The sequence below is a fragment of the Sylvia atricapilla genome, chromosome 7, assembly GCF_009819655.1.
Source record: "Sylvia atricapilla isolate bSylAtr1 chromosome 7, bSylAtr1.pri, whole genome shotgun sequence".
Taxonomy (NCBI): domain Eukaryota; kingdom Metazoa; phylum Chordata; class Aves; order Passeriformes; family Sylviidae; genus Sylvia; species Sylvia atricapilla.
Genome location: NC_089146.1, coordinates 5,214,970 through 5,235,875, shown reverse-complemented (window position 1 = coordinate 5,235,875; position 20,906 = coordinate 5,214,970). Strand labels below are relative to the sequence as shown.

General features: G+C 40.3%; 1 protein-coding gene across 3 annotated transcripts in view; it reads left to right on the top strand.

Annotated features, from left to right (window-relative positions):
• Nucleotides 1-20,906, top strand: part of DIP2A (disco interacting protein 2 homolog A) — a 79,521-nt gene that overhangs the window by 36,853 nt on the left and 21,762 nt on the right. For all 3 annotated transcript variants that reach the window (XM_066322479.1, XM_066322478.1, XM_066322480.1), the window contains exons 4-18: nt 1,630-1,749; nt 6,358-6,603; nt 9,966-10,094; nt 10,666-10,785; nt 11,666-11,863; nt 12,695-12,786; nt 13,064-13,174; nt 13,915-14,038; nt 14,315-14,424; nt 14,825-14,927; nt 15,874-15,938; nt 16,261-16,354; nt 16,777-16,896; nt 17,652-17,766; nt 18,672-18,811. In XM_066322479.1, coding sequence (XP_066178576.1) covers nt 1,630-1,749; nt 6,358-6,603; nt 9,966-10,094; nt 10,666-10,785; nt 11,666-11,863; nt 12,695-12,786; nt 13,064-13,174; nt 13,915-14,038; nt 14,315-14,424; nt 14,825-14,927; nt 15,874-15,938; nt 16,261-16,354; nt 16,777-16,896; nt 17,652-17,766; nt 18,672-18,811 — 1,887 coding nt within the window. The remainder of the gene's footprint in view (nt 1-1,629; nt 1,750-6,357; nt 6,604-9,965; nt 10,095-10,665; nt 10,786-11,665; nt 11,864-12,694; nt 12,787-13,063; nt 13,175-13,914; nt 14,039-14,314; nt 14,425-14,824; nt 14,928-15,873; nt 15,939-16,260; nt 16,355-16,776; nt 16,897-17,651; nt 17,767-18,671; nt 18,812-20,906) is intronic.

The window sequence follows — 20,906 nt, the reverse complement described above, 5'->3', positions numbered from 1 at the left end:
TGGTGTCTGGGACCATATGCTCTGGGATTCTTGGGATTTTCTAGAATCTATTTGGCCAGACTGAAGGGCAAGTTCCTTAGTAAGGGCCTTGTGCTGAGCATGACCAAAGGACTAGTACAGAAATGGTACTTTTGAAACGAAAAAAAACCAAAAAGTACTGTAAAATACAGCATTTTACCTGTAGTCATCACTAAGGTAAATCCCTGTAGGTACAAGGATAGAGTAATTACATTGCATTGTATATTATATGTAAATGTGTATGTCTGTCATACACACACACCTGTGAATAGTTTCACACCTTCAGATTTGTCTACTTCTTACATATTTACATCTTAGCAAAAGAATAGATGGATACTTACTGAAAGAACATGTATTTTCTTTCAAATCGAATAGTTAAATTCTGAAAACCTTGTGCAACAGTTTCCATGTAGAAGGACTGGAAAGCCCAATGCATAATCATAGATTCCTGGACTCTGTCCTGATTCGGATTCTGTCTATTGACAGGGGTTGCCACACTCAGCAATAGTAATTTTTCTTGTACCCTCTGTCATTAGTCTTGCTGTTGCTGTTAGTTTTCATATCTCGTTGCTATTTTCAGTAAATTGCTCTTATCTCAACCCATGATCTTTGCCTTTTGTGCCTCTGAGTAATTCTCCTCTCCATCCTACCACAGAGAGGAGGGAGAGGGGGAAGTGAGTGAGCAGTGCCTGTCTTGAAATGTTTTAATTGGAGAATGCCACTGCTAAACCACAGGAAGCCCACTGTAACTATGTTTAAGTATATACATGTTGCTTTGTGCTTTTCATGAGTTTAAGTCTTAGGTGGTAAGTCAAAGTGTATTTTTGGTCTGCCTCATTCCTCCTTAACATCTGCTCACTTCTCATGAATCTTTTTCTTGAATAATTTTTAGCTTTTGACACCATTGGAATGTAGATGTCAAAGAGAAAAAGCTGCTGAAAAATCACTGGAATACATTAAATTTTATCTGCAGTGAGGTCTTGACTGAACACTGAATTCCTCTTTAATCTCAATTTTGGCTTAAAAATTGAGGAAAGTTAAAATATAGCCCTTGAGCCTCTTAGGGTAATTTTTGCCTTCAGGAAAGTGAAAGCTCTGTGTGTCTTTTCCCTAATTCTTCATATAGAATCACATAATTTTGGTAGAGTTAGGAAATGCCTACAAGATCATTGAGTCCATTATTCTCTTTTTTTCTGTTTTTTATTACTTGCATTGTTTTGTGAGAACTTCAAGTATGCATGCACTTGTACTTCTGTCCCCTCCTGGATTTTGAGGATGAAGAGTCAAATGCTGTTGCAAATTTTCAGAATCTGCATTGAAATTTCCTCCTCAAATGAAAATAACTGATAGTTCAAAACTAACATAACTGGGTTATGTTACTCTGTAACTGCGGTGTTTATTTCAGGGGAGTTTCCCAAGTGCTACTCAGAGAGCCTTTTCAGGCTGATTTTATGAAAAAGTGAAGTTGAAAATGTATCAGTTTTCCTCTGCTTATATTCTCCCTTAGCTTTAGAAACCATTGCCTCTGCGCTGGGTTGGGGCTGGAGGCAGTGATGCTGATTCAGTCCTGATTATCTGAAATTCTAACTTTTTTGTTTGTTTTCCATGTAGATGTCCACACTGAAGCAGTACAAGCAGCACTTGCAAAATATAAAGAGAGGAAGATGCCCATGCCCTCGAAGAGACGCTCTGTCCTGGTGCACTCTTCAGTAGAGACTTACACCCCTCCAGGTACATGCTGAATGAACAGAGGAAAGCTTGTGGCCATCCTATCCCAGCAAATGTCCAGAGCCAGGCTGGACAGGGCAGCCTGGGATACCAGAAGGTGTCCCTGCCCTAAGTTGTTAGTAGGTTGCACTAAAGTTCTATTCTAAGGCTGTATTTCCCAATAATCAGGTCTTGGTTGGATTTATGCTGTGATGATTTCCCTCATGGTTTTTAGTGTCTCATCTAGAGAGAGTGTAGCTTCTGAAAGTCCACGTGAAAGCAATCCTAGAGTGAGGAGATCCCTTTATGCATTAAGTATGTTCTCTTACATCATAGCTCACTCCGAGGACATAATCTAGGCAAGCATGTCAGAGCTGAAAATACCTCATTTCACATTGCAGAAGCTTCTTCTTTTAAAAGTTTTAAGAAAATACCAGAGCATTAAGTTGCTGCATTAATTGCAGAGCACTCATCAGATGGTTTCAGCTATTCAGTGGTGAGCAGGGTGAAACAGTCAGAAAATCACACACTGTAATTGTTCAGATGGGTTATGGCACAATGCCTTCTTTGATTTTTAGGGGGAAAAGGTAATCTTCTGTTGTCTCACAATGAACTTTCTAGAGGTTAAGAAAATCATACAATGTACTGTGCTAGCAAGCCAAGTGGTTTGAGGTTAGTGTCTTGTATACAAAGAAGAGGGATTTCCTAAGATGTTTAATTTTGAGAATGCACATGCGTCTTTTGTAATGTGGCCCAGGAGCAGAAGAATGCTGACTTTTACTGCCCTTCTCCATCATTGCTAGTTCTTAACTCTCTTCTCTAAAAGAAGAGTTCAGGTATGCTGCCTTCCTGCTTTCTGAGCTGTAATTATTCTTTCTGTTCTTCCCATTTAAAGAGAATTCCACTTCAGTTTGCTAGTCACACATTTAAGTATATTATTTTTGTGGGTTCTCCAATTATTTCATTAGTTAATAAACAGTAATCCTCTGTGTTCTTATATATGGTCTTTCTTGACCTTTGATATTTTTGCCTAGAAGGTATGTTAAGTATTTTTATTAAAGTATCTTTTGTTTATGAGCAACTATTAAAAGGAAGCTGAGATGCAATGGAGAGAATGTTAGGTTGTGTGACAAAAGCTGCCCTGCTCACCTGCAGAGGAGCATGGTGGCACATGGCAGGTGGGGCAGCCCAAATAACTCCCTGTCCCAGGAGCCACCAGCTGTCCCACACACATCTGCACAAGCCCAGAGGGGCCTTGGGAACAGCAGCAGGTGGAAAGGCAAGTTCAGGACTCTGAGAAGGGTCACCCTGGCCAGGCCTGTCCCTGGAGAGCCTCAGCCCTCCTGGCCAGGTGTGAAGACCATCAAGACCAGTCAACACCAGAGCACCTTCTGGACTGAGGGGGGCACACAGAGGGGTGAGGGACACAGTATGGGATACAGGGCAAGAGTATTTCAGAACTGAGTCTTGTTATGGGATGTTAAGGCAAGGAAGTGCAAAGGGGCAGACTGAGGGAGGAACAAGTGTGGGGAAAACAGCAGGATAAGAGGATCAAAAGGCCTTGTGGTGTGTAAAGGGAACACGTGACTGGCCATGTCCCCAGGCGTGCACTCCATGCTGTACATATGTGTACAGAGCAAGATGAGGCAAGGGATCTGCATGTTTTTGTGTCTTTGTGCTGCTGGAGTGTCATCTTCTAACATGCCTGTGCAGGTGGTCAGCAAAGAAGCCACGTGTGCTCACACCGGCATTGAGTAGGGTGCAGTAGCTGAAACAGGATCTGAAAGCTGGTGGTGTGACCACCAAGGCACATGGTGATGGCCACAAGCCTGCTGGAGTTCATGAACTGGAGTACAACACTCCCAGGCACATGGTGTCATTCTTGGGGTGCTCCTGTGCAGGGCCTGGAGTTGGATTCAGTATTCCTCAAGTCGCTTCCAACTCAGGGTGTTCTGTTAAGAGTTAGGTGCCTCTAGAATCTGTCAAGCTCTAAGAGAAGATGTTATGAGATCCCCTTATCTCTGTAAGAGAACGGGCCACTGGATGAGTTCTGTATCATGGGGGAACCAGGACATCCAAAAATATTCTAAGTACTTTCTTCAGCTATATCAAATCATAAAAATAATTGTCTTTTTATGGGCCTGCCTTTATTTGCAAAGTTAGCTCAGCAAGAAGGATCCAAAGTTGCGAAAACTGGAATAGTGCTGAGCACCTAATCCTGAGCCATTCACCCGCTGCCTTGTATTGACAGGAGTTAAGGCAAGTAAAACGTGCTTTGGTATTAGTAACTGAAACTTTGTTGCAAACAGCTATCACCAAGTACCAGGAAAGAAGCATTAGATTCAGGTTCTTTATGCTAAGGGTCATGAGGCACTGGCCCAGAGAAGCTGTGGCTGCTCCATCCCTGGAAGTGTCCAAGGCCAGGTTAGACAGGGCCTGGAGAAACCTGGGATAGTGGAAAGTGTCCCTGACGATGGCAGGGGATGGAACAAGAGGATCTTTGGGATCCCTTCCCATTCAAACCATTCTGTGAATCCATAGTTCTCAGCACAACTCCTGGCTGGCAGCAAAGGAACTACTTTTATCAGTCATCCTTCCAAAAATTTTAACATACTTTTGGTTTTGTCCTATTGAGTCCCTGGTCCTTCCCACACGGATTTCCTGTGATCAGAACTGGAGCTGAGCCTTCATGCAAGTCTGGCTCAAAGAGGGGTGGCTTCTGTGACTGTCTTGGATCAGCTCCCAGCCAGGAAGAGCTGGAAGCCAAGCACACAGTATTCTGTCACTGTTCTGTCACCACACACCAGGATCCATGGATTAACCCTTGCCACTGCCACAGGACTACTGCTGGGGTGACCTTGCTACTTCATGATGTATTTATGTTTTGATACTAGAATGCTTTTACTATGGATCCTACATTTTTGTACACAGACTTCATTTGTCTTGAATCTGGGTAAGGAGATGTTGTCCGAGGGTGTAGTCTGTGAGAAATCTGATTTTTCTGTAGTTTTATTTCTTCCTCTGAAGTGATTATCAATTGCAGACTTGGTGGTTTGGTTTGGTTTTTTTTTTTTTTCAATCACGGGCTGTTCATAATCCTATCTTGTTCCATATTCCTGAGATTATTTATTTTTGCTTTCTGCCTAAAAGAAAGGGAAGGTTGCAGGCAATATGGGACAGGTTTGGCTTCTCTCCAGGAGCAAGTGGAGTCAGCTGCCAAAACCTCTGAATGTGGCAGCAGACTGGAAGCATCACATGAGACATGGACCCAGGAATGAGGGTGCACCACAGCTGAATCTTCTCAGAGATCTATTGTTTGGGTATTTTCATTCAAAATTGTCATGTTTGATGAGGTCAAATAATGAGATATCTACAACTTTAACTTTGAACATGCCATCAAGATAATGGGATTCTTATGAAATGGTGGGTTTTTTTGGTTTTGTGATTTTAGCCTCCTCAGAGAAATTATTGTGAAGCTATTGGAAATGCACATATTTTTGAAAATTAGAAAATTAAAGAGCTGGTAACTGAAATGCATTGCCTGAGATGAGGAGTAGCTTTTTTTATGTTGCTTCAAGAAATGTATATGGAATTGTATCTAGCTGAACAGTTGTATCTAGATGAACAATTATGTGTTCAGAGGATTAAGAAAACAGCCAAAATTGAGGTTGCAGAATTCCTGATGTAACCCACCCCAGATTTCCATGTCTGGGGCTCTTACACTATAGTAACAGATGCCCTACCTTACAAAAGCATGTAAAAGATCAAGTCATTAAAATGCAGCAATTTCTTTATGAGGGGAAGACTTTTTTCTGTAATAAGACTTTCTGGTTTTCACTGAAAATCACAAGAGGTATATTTTCTTGATATTTAGAATGACCTTTTTATTTTTTCTTGGATAGATAATAAATAAGGAAAGACTGCATGCCAAAGGGAAACGTCTGGAAAGTTGGAAGTAACTGGATGGTAATTAAATTAGGAGTCCTTTGTCAGACTTCTAACAACAACAAATATTCATCTAGAATGAAAAGATGCTTTACTAAGCATTTCTGTGTGCTACTCATTAATACCAGTTTATGTGGTTAAATTACATGCTTTGTAATTGCTCTTTTCACTGAACTTCAGAGCACCATGGGTTTTTTAGGAATTAGTTCTCAAAGCAATTTGTCAGAAGAATTGGAAAGTGAAGAACTCCCTTCCCCTCACAAAGAGTAAAAAAGGAAATAAACAACAAAGAAAAAATAATGGGTTTTAATCAGGTGTGATGAGGTAAAATTCACCTGTTCAGAACAGAAATATTTTTTCAGTGGAATGGGGACAGGATGGGATGCTCACTGATCCTCTACCCTAGGTAGAAGCCTTTTTTAAACTCTCATTCCAAGTATTGGAGGTAACTGAAGCTTTGCTCCAAATGTGTTCTGGCCCTAATGTCTAGAAGTTGTCTTAACCCAAAAAAGGGCAGCAAAGGGAGATTTATGTGTGTGAATATCCCATTCCTTTAGCAGGCGCCCTCACGTGCAGCACGTGACAATGCTGGGCAGAGCACATGGAACAGGGCCAGGTGCCGTGTTCCTGGTGCTGGGTCATTCCCATTCCCACATTACAGGCCTCTCATCATTATTTTGACCACAGACACATCGTCAGCATCAGAAGATGAGGGCTCGTTGCGGCGGCAAGGGCGGATCAGCTCCACTCCGTTCCAGAGCCATTCCAACGTAGAGCCCTGGCTTAACCGGGTCATTCAGGGCTCCTCCACCTCATCCTCTGCATCCTCCACCTCATCTCATCCTGGAGGGAAACCTGCTGCTGCTTCCAATACCGCTCCTGCCACCACTGCTGCCACTGTGCTTGCAGATCTCATGGCACACACCCAGATAGGTCAGTAAACCTGCCCGTGTGGTTGGAATGAAATCAGATTACAAATCCCAAAGCAAGGGCTAAACGCAAAGGTCTTCACCAGGAGATACCTGTGAATAGCCTTAAAATGTGCAATTCACAGACCAGGTAGGTATGGTGTATGTTTATTTAACCCCAGCCAGTTGCTCATGAGATCTGAACGTGCATTCTTCTTGGTAAAATGCTTTTCTTTACCAAGAAACTAAGGTTCAGTTTTAGTGGATTCCAAAGCAGAATTTCAAAGGAATCCTGGTTTTGGTGCATGCTTTCCAATCTGCATGTATTTACCCTAAGCATTGTCAGACTGTGTATTTCAACATGATTCAGTAGGTAAGCACCCAAAAGACAGAAAACCACACAGAATCTTTGGAAAAATTATAATGTCAGAGGTACTAATCATAAGGGAAATACTTTGCTGTTTGTACAAAACTTTTAAAGAAACCTAATTTTTCATATTCCCATTTCCAAACTTACTAATAATGAGAAATTTGCAATTCTGTTTGCCCTTGGTAAGAAAGAGGTAACCCGTCACCCCTTCACTTTGAGCCATTCTGGATTTCATATTATGGATTAATAGAAATCATGTTTAATTCCATAAAATTACAAAGTCAGTTATGGCTAACCTTTTAAGCTTAACTGGGATTGATGAAATTCTTAATGTAGCTGCAAAAACTTGCAAGATACACAGAATGTAGCACAGCATCTTGTTATGTCTCATGCCCCAGGCCAGATAGATGTGTCTGTCAGGAATGTTTAATCAACAATATTGCATGCAAAATCAAGGCCTTATTAAAGAGTTGGAGTCCAGCATTTAAGCAGCTGCGTGTTGGGCTGTATGCAGGTTTAAAACTACATTAATGGGAAATAATTACAGCATCTAAAAGGAAGGAAGCTCAGGGATAGTTAAGAGCTGATCTATGAAAAATATTTTTAAAGATCAAATTTCCAGTGCCTTCGACAAAAAAAAGTAACAGATGCATTTTCACATTAGAATTGTCTTCCTCATTTCTGCAGTGCTTGCCGTGAGCTCTCAGTTTTCATTCCTAGCTTGGTAACATTCATGCATGGCCAAAATGAGTTCAGTTGGGACATTTTTCCTGTCTGCATGTACTTTTCCTAGCTCACAAGAAGATTAAAACTTACTCAGTTCTTACACTGTAAACTTCTATGATTCTTGGTAAATACTCTCATACCTTCTAAAAGGGGCTTTGATTTGTCCTAGAGGAGAAGAGTTTATTTATTTTTTCAGATAGTGTGCTGATATCAGCAATCTGAAAGGCATCTTACATCTCTTAATTGCCATGTCCTACTGAAATATTCTGTGTTTTGGTTATGTACTGAATAGCTATTCACAGTTTTGAGATGTTGGAGAATTTAAATTTAGCAGTTTGTTCTCTTGCAGCTCATCTTCTCCAGCCTGCATTTTTAATGATGAGCTCAAACTACGTTCCCAGGCAGCAAACTGCAGTGCTGGTAGTGCAAGGTTACAGTATTTAATGGAGTCAGATAGGAATGTGCATTATTTTTAAGATGTTTCTCTTTCATGTTATAGCAGCAAGGACAACCCTTCATGCTGGGGGGTATTTTTTTTCTTCTGTGTATTTTTTTTTAATGGATAAGGCTGGTGGTTATGTCTTGGTTTTTTTCAAGATCATCATATAAACTGTAGAGTATTTCCCACCTTAGCTCTTAGAGCAGCTGGAAATACAGATCATCATGGCTTTTAATTCTCTGTCATATCCCATTTGTTCTTTCTTTGGACACTGCTCTCTTGCATTTATCTCTGTCTTGTCCTCACTAATGGAAAGGTCCTTCAGTCTGAATCCAATTTACCTGTCTTCCTGAAGTCACAAGTCTGCTCACACTTGTTTAACTCCTCACCACTTCTCTTACCCTGCTGTGCCATAGTACTGGGGGGTCTCATGGGCATTTATTAATAAAATGCTCAAATGATTAATTAAGCTAATGTGTTTTTTATCTGAGCATAAATCCAGAAAATTGAACCTATTCCTTTTCCATACATAGTGAGACATTGCTGGTCCCTGCAGGGTTTGTCAGGTGGGAAGTGGGAACCAGGTACACTTGTCTCTGTGTGCTGCAGGAAGCCTGTGGTTTGGTACTTTGGGAAAGCCAAGGGAAGAGAAAAAAACACCCAAAAAACAACTTCAAAAATACACAGAACAGAGTGAGAGCACATACATGAGGCAGATGTATACATGGGCTCTCTTGTGGGTCCTGTGCCATGGTTATACAGGTCAGCCTTAGACAGTTGTCATCTTTGTGGTTACTGATTCCAGGGCATTTTTCTGAGATGAAGTAGCACTTTCTCCTTCATGTGCCTCACCCACGTGAAAGAAATTTAGTTGCTGCAATGCAGACATTGGCATTGCAGTGAGGTCCATTGGAAAGAATGGGAATGGATTTAAATTTTTCCTGGTGATCCCTCTAAAACCACGTAGAGCTGGGCTTGTGGCTTGTGTGTCAGCTGTGGAAATCTGGGACCAGTGCTATAAGCACTTGCTGTGTTGGGGCTGATCACTGCCTCAGGGTGGGGGATAATGTATGTATTTCACAGCATTGCCCAGATCTCCCTCTGCCTGGAGTTTTTCTGGCAGGATTTGTGACATGCTGAGGTCCTCCAAGGGCTGTGTCTACAGAGAGACACCTCCAGCCCTGGGCAGCAGGATTTTCTCCAGCTCTTCCCTGCTACATTCCTGTTTTTACCCATCCGCATTCTGAATATTTCAGTCCTCCTGTTCTTGTTGTCTGTTGTTCAAACACTTCTCAAAAATACTGCCATTTCCTAACCATTCAAAACCATTCTATAACCTTGGTTACAGTTTTGGAATTATGATAGCAACTTCTTACAGGGGCAGTTAGTGATAGGACATGGGGGAATGATTTTAAATTATAAAAGGAGAGAGACCCAGATTAGGAAGAAATTATTCCCTGTGAGAGTGGTGAGGCCCTGGTTGGCACAGGTTGCCCAGAGATGCTGTGGTTGTCCCATCCCTGGAAGTGTTCAAAGCTAGGTTGGACAGAGCTTGGAGCAGCTTGATGTGGTGGAAGCTGACCTTGTCCATGGCAAGAGGTGGAAACAAGATAAGCTTTGAAGTCTCTTCCAACCCAAACCATTCTGTGATTCTGTGACATTCCCTAAGCATTGCTCTACAGCCAGGAAATGGAGCACAGCTCCAAGCAAAGCAGGCTTGTGCCTCCAGGTTGTAAGGAGGTTCTCAAGCCCCCGTGAGGATCTAGAAATACCCTGACATAAGAAGCAATTTTGATTATGCAGATTCTTAAGGTGCCTGATGAGCTGCTCTATCTGTCTTGCATTTCTGCAGAGAACCACTCTGCCCCCCCTGATGTGACCACTGGCCTGGTGGAATACCTGCACCACGAGCGCCCGCAGGTCGCGTCCGTGCGAGGAGTGCCCAGAGGCTACAGCAGCAGCATCCTGGAAACTGCAGATGGTGATTGCATTATAGACCTCTTACCTTTCCATCTGGGTCCCCTTGTATACATACCTTCATCTGCATCTTAATTTTATATTGCCTCAGAGATTTAAATTTTGATCTATATAAAAACACATATTTACATTAAATTTAGCATGCACAAATGAAAATCAGCATTTGACATGTTTTGTGTTGTGATTATTTTTACAAGCCTTGTAAAATATTGAAAGATTCACTTGTTTTTTCCCAAGCATTCTGATGCTTTCAGAATAGAATGAATGTTGAGGTGTAGTAAAATACCTAGACTCCTGGGGAAAAGGACATTCTTCATGTTTCTGTTGAAGTTTCATGAAGGGGTCAGTGGTTTGAAAAACTAAAATAAAGTATGAGAAGGTGTCTTCATCAGCCAGGTAGCCGGGGAAGAGCATTGTTTGAAAGCAAATAAATCCATGGTGGAAACTCTTACTGATTAAAGCTTTTATCTTCCAAACAAGGTACTAGTCCTGAATGATTTTTCCACTAGAAAGTTGTGTGTTTTAGTGTATTTTGGTTAATATATGATAAATAATTAATCTTTTCTGTTTGGCAGGTGTCCCAGTGAATAGCAGAGTGTCCTCTAAAATCCAGCAGCTGCTAAATACTTTGAAAAGACCGAAGCGCCCACCTTTGAAGGAGTTCTTTGTGGATGATTTTGAAGAACTGCTAGAAGGTTAATTTTCTTTTAGATACATTTTTTACTCCTTGTATTAGTGATTCATGACAGAACTGATACTTAGTAAGCATTGGTTTCTTCTCAGTAGAAAACTAGTCATGGTAAAATTAATACAGTGGAGCGAGAAAGGTCATGTGTTATCACAAGTGGAAGATAATCTTTAACTCAACCCTCCTACTCAGTGTGGTATATGTGAGCAGCTACCACTAAAGTTCCCCTACTCTTGGTGGGATACTTGTAAGATACGATGTTTTTTGTGATTCTGGTCTATTGCTGAAGTTTCTCCAGATGAACTTCATGGAATTGTGGAAAGAATCAATTGGAACTATTAATTTTGCTGGTTGTATAGACTGAGTGTTCACTAACTTTAAGCAGGACTTTGCTAACTAAGATCATGATGCTTCACTTCTGGAGCAGGATTTTAACAGAAGGCCTTTCTTTAAAAATACATTGTTTAACAGGAATAGTGTCATTTTTTATCATCTGTTGAGAATTGAGTGCAGCAAAAATTAGTGTCCAGATGTCACTGAAGCTGTTGTCTCGGATAATCCTCCTTGACTTGGTGAAGGCTTTCATTGAAATTGATGCAGAGAACAAGCAGCAGAAAACAGCAGCTTTCCAAAGCAGAGAGAAGTGGGCTAGAGAGTCAAATTCTGGTCTTTTGATAATGTGAAATCACAACTCTGAAGTGATGGTCACTGTCTTTTGGGAAGCCAGCTGTTCTTTTGGGAAAATGATTAGCATAGCATCATCATAAAGGAGAGGAAGAAGTGATAACTGTGAAGAAGAGGTGAATGTTTCATAGAATATTCTGTGAAGTGTAACTTAGACATTTTGTGCAGATTTACATTTTCCTGTCACTGTGCTCTGGTTTTAGTGCAACAGCCTGACCCAAATCAACCAAAGCCTGAAGGAAACCAAGTGAATGTACTCAAAGGGGAACCCCTGGGGGTTGTGACCAACTGGCCTCCCTCACTGCTGGCTGCCCTGCAGCGCTGGGGAACCACCCAGCCCAAAGCCCCTTGCCTGACAGCCTTGGATACCACTGGGAAAGCCATTTATACCCTGACCTATGGTACGTGTTGGAGCCATCTGTGAGGAGGAATTAGATGTTCATCACAAAATAAGTGAGCCTTGCTTCAGAGGGACTGCCTGTGCTGGCTGGAGATTGCTGTAGGAATGTAAATTAGGAATTCATTGTATATGAAAAACGTTTTTAAATAAATTAAGGAAGGGAAAAGTGTTTATTCTAAAACATATTCATTCTTTCCAAGCAGCTATTTGTAAATCTCATAGAATTGTGGGGGCTTTTTTCATAAAAGAATACTAAAAATAGCCCAGTGTAAACTGGGAGGTGGAAACAGATGACAGTTAAACCACTCTTCAGGCTCGCACAGGAAGCATTCCATTTTAACATCTTCTTGCACAGCCTTATAGAGAAGACTCATACCTCAGGAGCATAATCAGCATGTTAATGGTGGGAAATGAAACTTGCCTGTATTAATGAACTAGAAGTATTACAGTAAATTGCATTTTAGGGGAAAATAACTGTGTCCTTCAGGATAGCTCACTGCAGCATTTCATTTTATATGTTAGAATGTTAAACTCTGTCCTTTGCATTCTCACAGATGAAGGATGCAGGAAATATAGCTGAGCAGCTGCGGTAATTTAATTACTCTGCAGTGGAGCTTTGAGCATTGTTTAGAATATCATGTTTAGTTTTACATTTAAAATAAAAAAAAAAAGAAAAAGGTAAACCAAAAAGAAGCCAAGTTCTAAATTGTACTTCGACTCGGCCAACTGTTCTGATGCAGTCATACTTAGTGCATGTGTGAGGGACTGAGATTTGCCAATTAAGTATTAAAATTTTAGTTTCTACTTCTTAATTTCTGCTTTTATTCTTTAGGCAAGCTGTGGAGTCGAAGCTTGAAGTTAGCCTATACCCTGCTAAACAAGCTAACCACTAAGAATGAGCCCCTGCTGAAGCCTGGAGACCGGGTAGGCTGCTGTTGGAAGTGGTCCCTATGGATGAAATAGTGAGGAACAGCTTTAGCTGAAGAAAGCCTCGTAATAAAATATTGTAATAATATATTGTGAAATAATCATTACTGTGACTTGTAATAGTACACTGTCTCAATACTTAGTATTTCTCTGCCTGGTTATCTGTGAACCTGGACATTGTTGTGAGAATTTTGTTCCACAAGTTAAAAAGCAGCCCCTCTCTCTGCCAAATGACCAAAAAAATATATTTTCTTATTTTACTGTATTTTTGTAGGTAGCTCTCGTATTTCCTAATAGTGATCCAGTTATGTTTATGGTGGCATTTTATGGATGTCTCCTGGCAGAACTTATTCCTGTCCCTATAGAAGTTCCACTGACAAGAAAGGTAGGCAGATACATTCAACATTTTATGGTTTGATAAATAAATGTTTTTCTGTGTGTGTGTATATCTAAATCCTACAGTCCTTACATGGGGTCCTTCAGAGCCTGCTCTTTAGAAAGCATCAGGTGGACTGTTCAGTGTACATTCTGTGCTTGGAATTATATTGAATATTTAGTTAAGGAAAAGGGAAAATAATACTAAGCTAGTAATTTTAAGTATTTTAGGGTATGTAATTGTAGAAATTATTTGAATTCATTTTTTTCAAAAATACATGTGGAAGTATTTCTCTGAGTTATTAGAGAAGGGTCTCTTCAGCTTTCATGCTGAGTAATGGGGCAGGCGGAGACACCATAGTTACTGGAAATAGTTATAATCCTACACACGTGGAGATTGTTAGAGAAGAGCTAAAAAGCTACAGGCTCTGCTCCTCAGTGTGTCAGGACTCAGAAACAGCATCAAACCAGTTTTCTGTTTTAGCAGAATTTATAAACATCTCTGTGGGGTTGAGGAGGGATGTACAGCCATTGCTTCTGACACTGCTTTCCTTCCTACATCTGCTGCAAATCTTAGCTGGCACTAAACAAAACCTAATTTTCTCAGTCTTTTAAAGGTCTTATGGGATAGACTTGGTTTTTTTCCTGTGATATAAATTAACTTAATGTTTTCTAAACATGAAGAAGTTAAAACAAACTGCCCAAAAGCTTTGTTATTTGTAATTTTGGTATTTCGTTGTTTCTCTACAGGACGCTGGCAGTCAGCAGATTGGGTTTCTTTTGGGCAGCTGTGGAGTCACGTTAGCTTTAACCACTGATGCCTGCCAGAAAGGCCTCCCAAAAGCTCAGACTGGCGAGGTGGTGACGTTCAAAGGTGGGGGGTTATTTTTTATGGGATAAAAAGCAGGTATATTCATTGGGGCTGTCAAACTTCAGATTTGGGGTTGGCTTGCCACGGGTCTTACACATAAAGAGCTGCCTTAATTGTCATGGTAGTTCTTTGTGCTGTTTCTTCAGCACAAGAAATCCCTTGCTTTCTCTGGCAAGAGATTTTGCCTTTGCTTGCCTCCTGTTATTATCCCTGAATACTGGGGAAAAAACCTCTGATTTTTGGACCTGTGGTGACAGTAGATTTTATTTTTCTTTGAAGGTTGGCCTCGTCTCATTTGGTTTGTGATTGATGGGAAGCATCTGGCAAAACCAACCAAGGACTGGCACCCACAGGTCCGGGATGCCAGTGCCGACATTGCTTATATCGAGGTGATCCAGTGTGATGTGATAACTTTTGTGGTTACTCTCTCGTAGTTTATGGGATGTTTTCTTCCTTTAAGCTCTTGATACAATAAAAGAGACTGCTATAATATTTTAAACAGTGAAACAAGAATGTTTCCATCCTGCTGCCAGGCAGACTGTCAGTTGAGTGACTGTGTGGAGTCAGGTTGAAGATTGGGGATAATCAGCATTTTGGGACAGGGCAATTTAGTTGGACTAGAGAAACATATTTTTTTACATATTAGTGTATTCTGTAAATGTATTTTTATGCTAACTTTTTGAATTAATAAAAGCTGGGTTTGGTTTTGTAATATATTTTCAATTCACAGCTGTAAATTTTCTTGGTTTTGCTGTTAATCTAATGCTGGCATATGCTTTCTCTTCTCAGTACAAAACAAGTAAAGAGGGCAGCACAGTGGGCATTACTGTATCTCATGCCTCCATGCTGGCACACTGTCATGCACTGACTCAGGCATGTGGTTATTCAGAAGGTGAGTTAGATAGGTGTAACTTTAAAATTATACTAACAGTATAATTGACAGTATATACTGACAATTCATGTTGTGTAATCATGTCTGCTGTATTCGGAGAACTTCAGATACAGAGTAGTAGCTTCAGCTGCAAAGGGAAAGACAAACTTCCTCATTCATAAAGGGTGTGATACTGTGAAAGAGCATTAAGCCACCTGTGAAACTAATCAAAGAGGAGATCTTCCTCTTACCTAACTATGTCCCACAAAAAAACATTTCCCCAGGGATGGGAATATGTTGAGAGATCTGCTTGTTTGCAGTCATTCTTCCAATGAACATCCAAGAACTGCACTTGGTTTTGACCATCTGCATGGCATTGATCTGTGCTATTATTTAACCAAGTACTTTCCTGAATACATTCATCCTACATCAGTGATAAGCAAGTTTTACTAATCAATACAAGATATCCCTCAAAAATCAGGTTGAATCCTTGATTTAAAGTCTTTGATTCTTACGTGGGTTTTTTTGATTCACTTAAGATACTCAAATTCCTCAGAGAAAATATTCAAGAAACTTTAGTAGAGCCATGATGATGTTTCTTACTGGATCTAATTCTTTCAAATACAGGTGAACTTTTTCAGTTCAGCTGAAGAAGTTTGCTTCAAGACTAAATTTTCAGTCTGCATAGTCCATTGGTAGATGTTATAAACACCCATGGAAGGGGTATTATAATGAATCAAAGTCTTTAATACCTTGTAATATTCTAGTCTAGTAATCATAATACAAAGATGTATGCAGAAAGTAAAACAAGCCATTGGAACTTAAGTGGCCTGTTTGTTATAGGCAACAGAGCTTTGGTTTTTTAGCAGTTATGGAAGTTTCAGAGTTACTTTAACAAATATTTTAGCTCTTAAGTGTTTTTATAAATATGCATTTTAAATCTGATTTTTCTTTCTTTCACTTTCAGCTGAGACGCTAACAAATGTCTTGGATTTCAAAAGAGAGGCCGGCCTGTGGCATGGAGTGCTAACAGTGAGTATTGCAAGAAGGACAAAAAACTGCAGCCATTTGCTTCTTTCATTGGTAGTGTACTGGTATCAGAATGAGGCTATACATTTATCAGTTCTCTAAAATGTTTTTTTGTTTCAATATTTATATCTTTCAGAATAAACTGTTGCTTTTTCAGTAACTTGTGTAGCTTATTTGTTCAGAGTATGGGCATAGTTTTCACTACCAGTTAACTGTGAGAGTTACATTGTAGCTGTGAAGATGGGGGAGATTTATATAAGCATTGCTACGTGTTCTGTATTTTTTAAGCCAGTTGGATGTTTACTTTTGAATCTCTTTCTTGTAGAGCGTTATGAACAGGATGCATGTTATCAGTATTCCCTATGCATTAATGAAGGTTAATCCACTTTCCTGGATACAGAAAGTCTGCTCATACAAAGGTACCCTAAAAATTTTTTAATTCACCCATCTCTTTTTGGGTTATTAAAAGCAAATTAAATGGTTTGTGCAAAATGTCTTTGTACCCTACTGAGTACCCCATTTCAGTATTCTGTGTGCTCATAGTTTCATTGATGAATGACATTGATGGCTTCTTCTGAGAGACCTTTAAAGAAGGTGTGTTTCTTAGTATTTGAATTTATAGTAAACATTCAAATTCTATGATCCATCTGGAGACATTGAGTATACATGTGTTATAGTAGTTGAATATTTGCTGTTTGTAGTTGTTTTCTACATTTGTAGTGTCATAAATTTTGTGTGTAGTTCATAAATTCGTGTAAATACACGAGAACACTTCCATAATTTTATAATTGGTCTTCTTTTTGTTCTGCACATGCAGCATAATTTTTGTTTTGATTTCCAGCCCGTGTAGCAGTAGTAAAATCCCGTGATATGCACTGGTCACTTTTGGCTCAGAGGGATCAGAGAGACGTCAGCCTGAGCTCCTTACGGATGTTAATAGTGGCAGATGGAGCCAATCCATGTGAGTGTGGATGCATTTCCTGAGTGTCAGTCTTGTCAAGATTCTGTTTGTATTAAGCCCTGTGTCAGAGCTGATGCTTGGGGAGTTTAGCAGTTCGTTCTGTAAAACACTATTTGTGTGCCAGTGATGCCGCTGCTTTTTCATTGCTGTTTGCACTTCTTGGCTAGATTTACCAGTGTAATTTCCTTCTTTGAACTTCATGTTTCCATTAGTGCTATAGTGCTGTACTCTTCAATTAATTGATTTGAACTGAAATCTACAAGATATAAATATAGATATAATTCACTTTGGACCAAGTGCTAGAGGCCTGATAGAATTGTGAAGGTATGTCAGAAACATACCTGATAGAATTGTGAAGGTATGTTTGATATTTAAGTGCTGTGACCTCTATGAGAAACAATCAGATAGGAGCTGGATAAGAAGTTGACATAAAGTTACCCTTAGTGATGAAGTATTCTGATCCCTGAAGGACTTTACATGATACTAAGTGCTGGTGAGTGCTGCCAGAGAAGGAGTATGCAGTTGGGAATTTCATTCAGTATAGTTGTTAGTCATTAGGAGTTCTTTTTCCAAATCTACTCTCTTACAGTAAACTGGAATGCCTTTCAGACAGTTTGTAAGAATATTTGGGTTGTACATGAATGCAACGTAATTCATATAACTGAGCTGAGAGTGAGCACAGACTTTGAATTCCTGGAGCTCAAGCTTTCCTGCTTTTAGAAGAATGTTTCTAATTATATGATGGTTCTTTCTAGGGTCGATATCTTCCTGTGATGCATTCCTGAATGTATTTCAATCCAGAGGTTTGAGACCAGAAGTAATCTGTCCCTGTGCTAGTTCTTCAGAGGCACTAACTGTTGCTATTCGCAGGTAATTCCCTTTTCTGAGAAGTGAACTGAAGCTTTTTTTCACTATTGAGATGTGTCACAGAATCACAGAATGCTTTGGGCTGGAAGGAGTTCAAACCCCCTGCCACGGGCAGGGATGCCTTCCACTACACCAGGTTGCTCCAAGCCCCATCCAACCTGGCCTTAAACACTTCCAGGGATGGGGAATCTCACGTTAAGATGATAGTCAGAAAATACTGTGGCCCAAATAGAGATGCCCAAAGACCTAGGCAGAGGAAATATAAAGCTCACAGGTGTCTCCTTCACTGAAGGATGGGTGATTTTTGTTTGGTTTCTTAAAAAAGTTAAATATTTTCTAAGACTAGTCAGGCAGAAGGTGTTTATTTCATGCTTTGGGAAAGCAAGATCTCATCCGTACTGAACTTATTGGAGGGCCTTTTAAAATGCCTCTAAAACAAGACTTACTTGTTTGGGAGGAAGAAGAGGGTGAATCCTCAATCATTTGCTTATATACAATGATTTGTAAATAGGGGCCTAAATTAAAAAAAAATATTTTTAACTGATTAGAAAAATACCATTGTATTCCTGGAGATAGCAAATGCAGAAAAGGAAATTAATTTAATTATTAATAGACATATGGATAGGATACGCTGGAAACTTTTGATAGTGGTTCTGATAAAAATGTGCTTTCTCAGAAAGTCAACTTAAAGAAAACTTGAAACAAAAAACTTTGGAATTTTGGACTTTTGTTTTACCTCTTTCTTGATTTAGTTACTATATAAGTCTTGAACTCTTGTTTGTTCAAAGTGAGAAACCATTCTTTTTCTTAACCTTACCAAGCCTGAGAAACCAGCACAATGTTTTTATGGACCCTATCACCAGTACTGGTCTGTTGATTCATATCTAGCTGGACTTTCTGTCTTCCAGACCTTCGGAACTGGGTGGCCCCCCTCCTGGAAAAGCAGTGTTATCCATGAATTGTCTGAGTTTTGGCGTGATCAGAGTGGATACAGAGGAGAAGTTGTCAGTGTTAACTGTGCAGGATGTTGGGCAGATCATGCCTGGAGGTAGGAAAGCATTTTGTGTAGGTTGCAGCATATTCCATATAAATTTACTGTTAACACTTGGGTGTGTGGATTAAATAAATGTTAAATACCTTTAAGGCAGTATGAGTTATGTTTTGACACGTTACCTAAGCACATGATGGATTAGAGTTTCATGCACAATAAATCTGAATGACCGTAGATTTTGGTATGGGCAAATGCTTTTGTCTTGTTACAGAATTGTTTTTGGAATGGGATGGAGTGGGGTAGAATAGAATATTTCAGTTGGAAGGGGCCTCATCTCAGACCCTGCAGAGGTGATGGAACAACTAATTCTGGAAACTATTTTCTCATGCCCACGGAGAACAAAAAAGTGATCAGGAGTAGCCTGTATTAACCTATTTCCTAATGACATCTGGTTGCAACACTGTAGTTCTGAATTAAGTGGAGCTGAGTATTGTTCCTCTGTTAACTGAAGCAAAGGGACTTTGTCTCATCCTTGTTGTTCTTATTTGAGACCTGGCTTGGAGAGGAGAGCACTCTGAAGAAGGTTAGTAAAGGTAGGGTCCCAAACCAGACCTAAGAGTGTGAACGGTGGGATGAAGGACTAAACACTTGGTGCCATCTACTCCAGCTTTTAGGCTGGCACTGTAGCATTCCATGGCACTGTCTGTACTACTAGCTTCAGGCCCTGTCCTGACCTGTTCTGGTGTGGTTGAAGAGGATGAAATACAGATTTTTTGGAACCCTCCTCACCCCTCAAGTTTATTATGTAGTTACCAAAGAGCCTCATTTATTCTGGTCATGCCCTTGGCACCTTTGTCTTGGCTATTCTTGGTCTCCTTATGAACTTCCTGCCTTGCAGAGGTGTGGTTCCAAAGCCTTGCTGAATGTAGAGCATTTACTCGAGGTAAAGTGGAGACTCAGCTTGTGTGATTTCAGCAGCAACCTCTTCTCTGTACACCAAAGCCCCTGATACAAATAAGAGGAGGTAGACAGCTTTCTACTCTGCTGATGAAAATTTCAGCCATTGTATGCACGTCTCACTGGTCTTGTTTAATTTTTCTTATTATCCCCAGAAACCCTTTGCCACCCCTGAAGTCAATGGTTCAGTTGTTGTTATTGAACTTAAATTTAGTAGAGCTTCCTTCTGCTGAAGACTGAGCAGAAGCTCTGCACTTCATACCAAAATGAAGCAGAGAAATCGCTTGGTTGTTGTGTAACTTCTTTCAAGTTTTTGTTTTGTATTAAGACCATTTGAGTTTGTTTTGAAAGTCCATAATATATTCCAAGAAAGGTAGTTGTAACTTCAGCCTCACAGTTGGACTTGATCTTAAAGGTTTTTTCCAACCTAATCAATTCTCTGATTCTAGGAGGGGCACCAGTGTCTAAAAAAAAAGTGATTTTTCTGCTTTGACTAGAATACAGATGGCATGCACTGTTACTGCTGTCTGTTTGGGATGTCCACACTACTGCTGTCCCTTTGAAACCTCACTGAAATTCAGCTGTGCGCCCAGTGTTTTCCTCAGGTTATAGGTTAGACACAGGGACACGAAGGGAGCAAGTTTGCATGCCCTTCAGGTAGTCCTGAATCCTTTGGTGAACTGACTGAGCTTAAACTCAATGTTGCTGCTGTTCAAAAAAGTGGTATTAGATGCAGGGTCAATTGAAATCTTTCTTTGGATCAGTTTATCTGGTGTGGCTTCACCTCTATGCCCCCCCTGCTACCAAAAGCCAGGCCATGCAAAACCAACAAAGGGATGCTCCTAGCTTTGCTGTGGGCTTGACTACACTAAGGCACAAAGCTGCCTGCAGCTACTCTTCATATTCAGTTGTTGGAGCTGTAAGTCCCCTGGGTTAATTTTCCACAGAGCATCTGCTCAGTGGCACATTCAGGTCTGCCTTAGGATGTTGGCAAAGTTTCCTGTATGCTTATGGCTAGGTAATTTCACCTCTTTATGAGTTGTCCAAAAATACGTCTCTGTCCTTGTGAAATGCCTGATTGAGCAGTCAGAAGGATCTGTGGACAAACCCTTCTCCTTTGTGATTGTGAAAATTCCTTGGAGCATTGTCTGGCAAATCTAGGGGACCCTTCTGGATTAGGGGGCCACTGGCATGC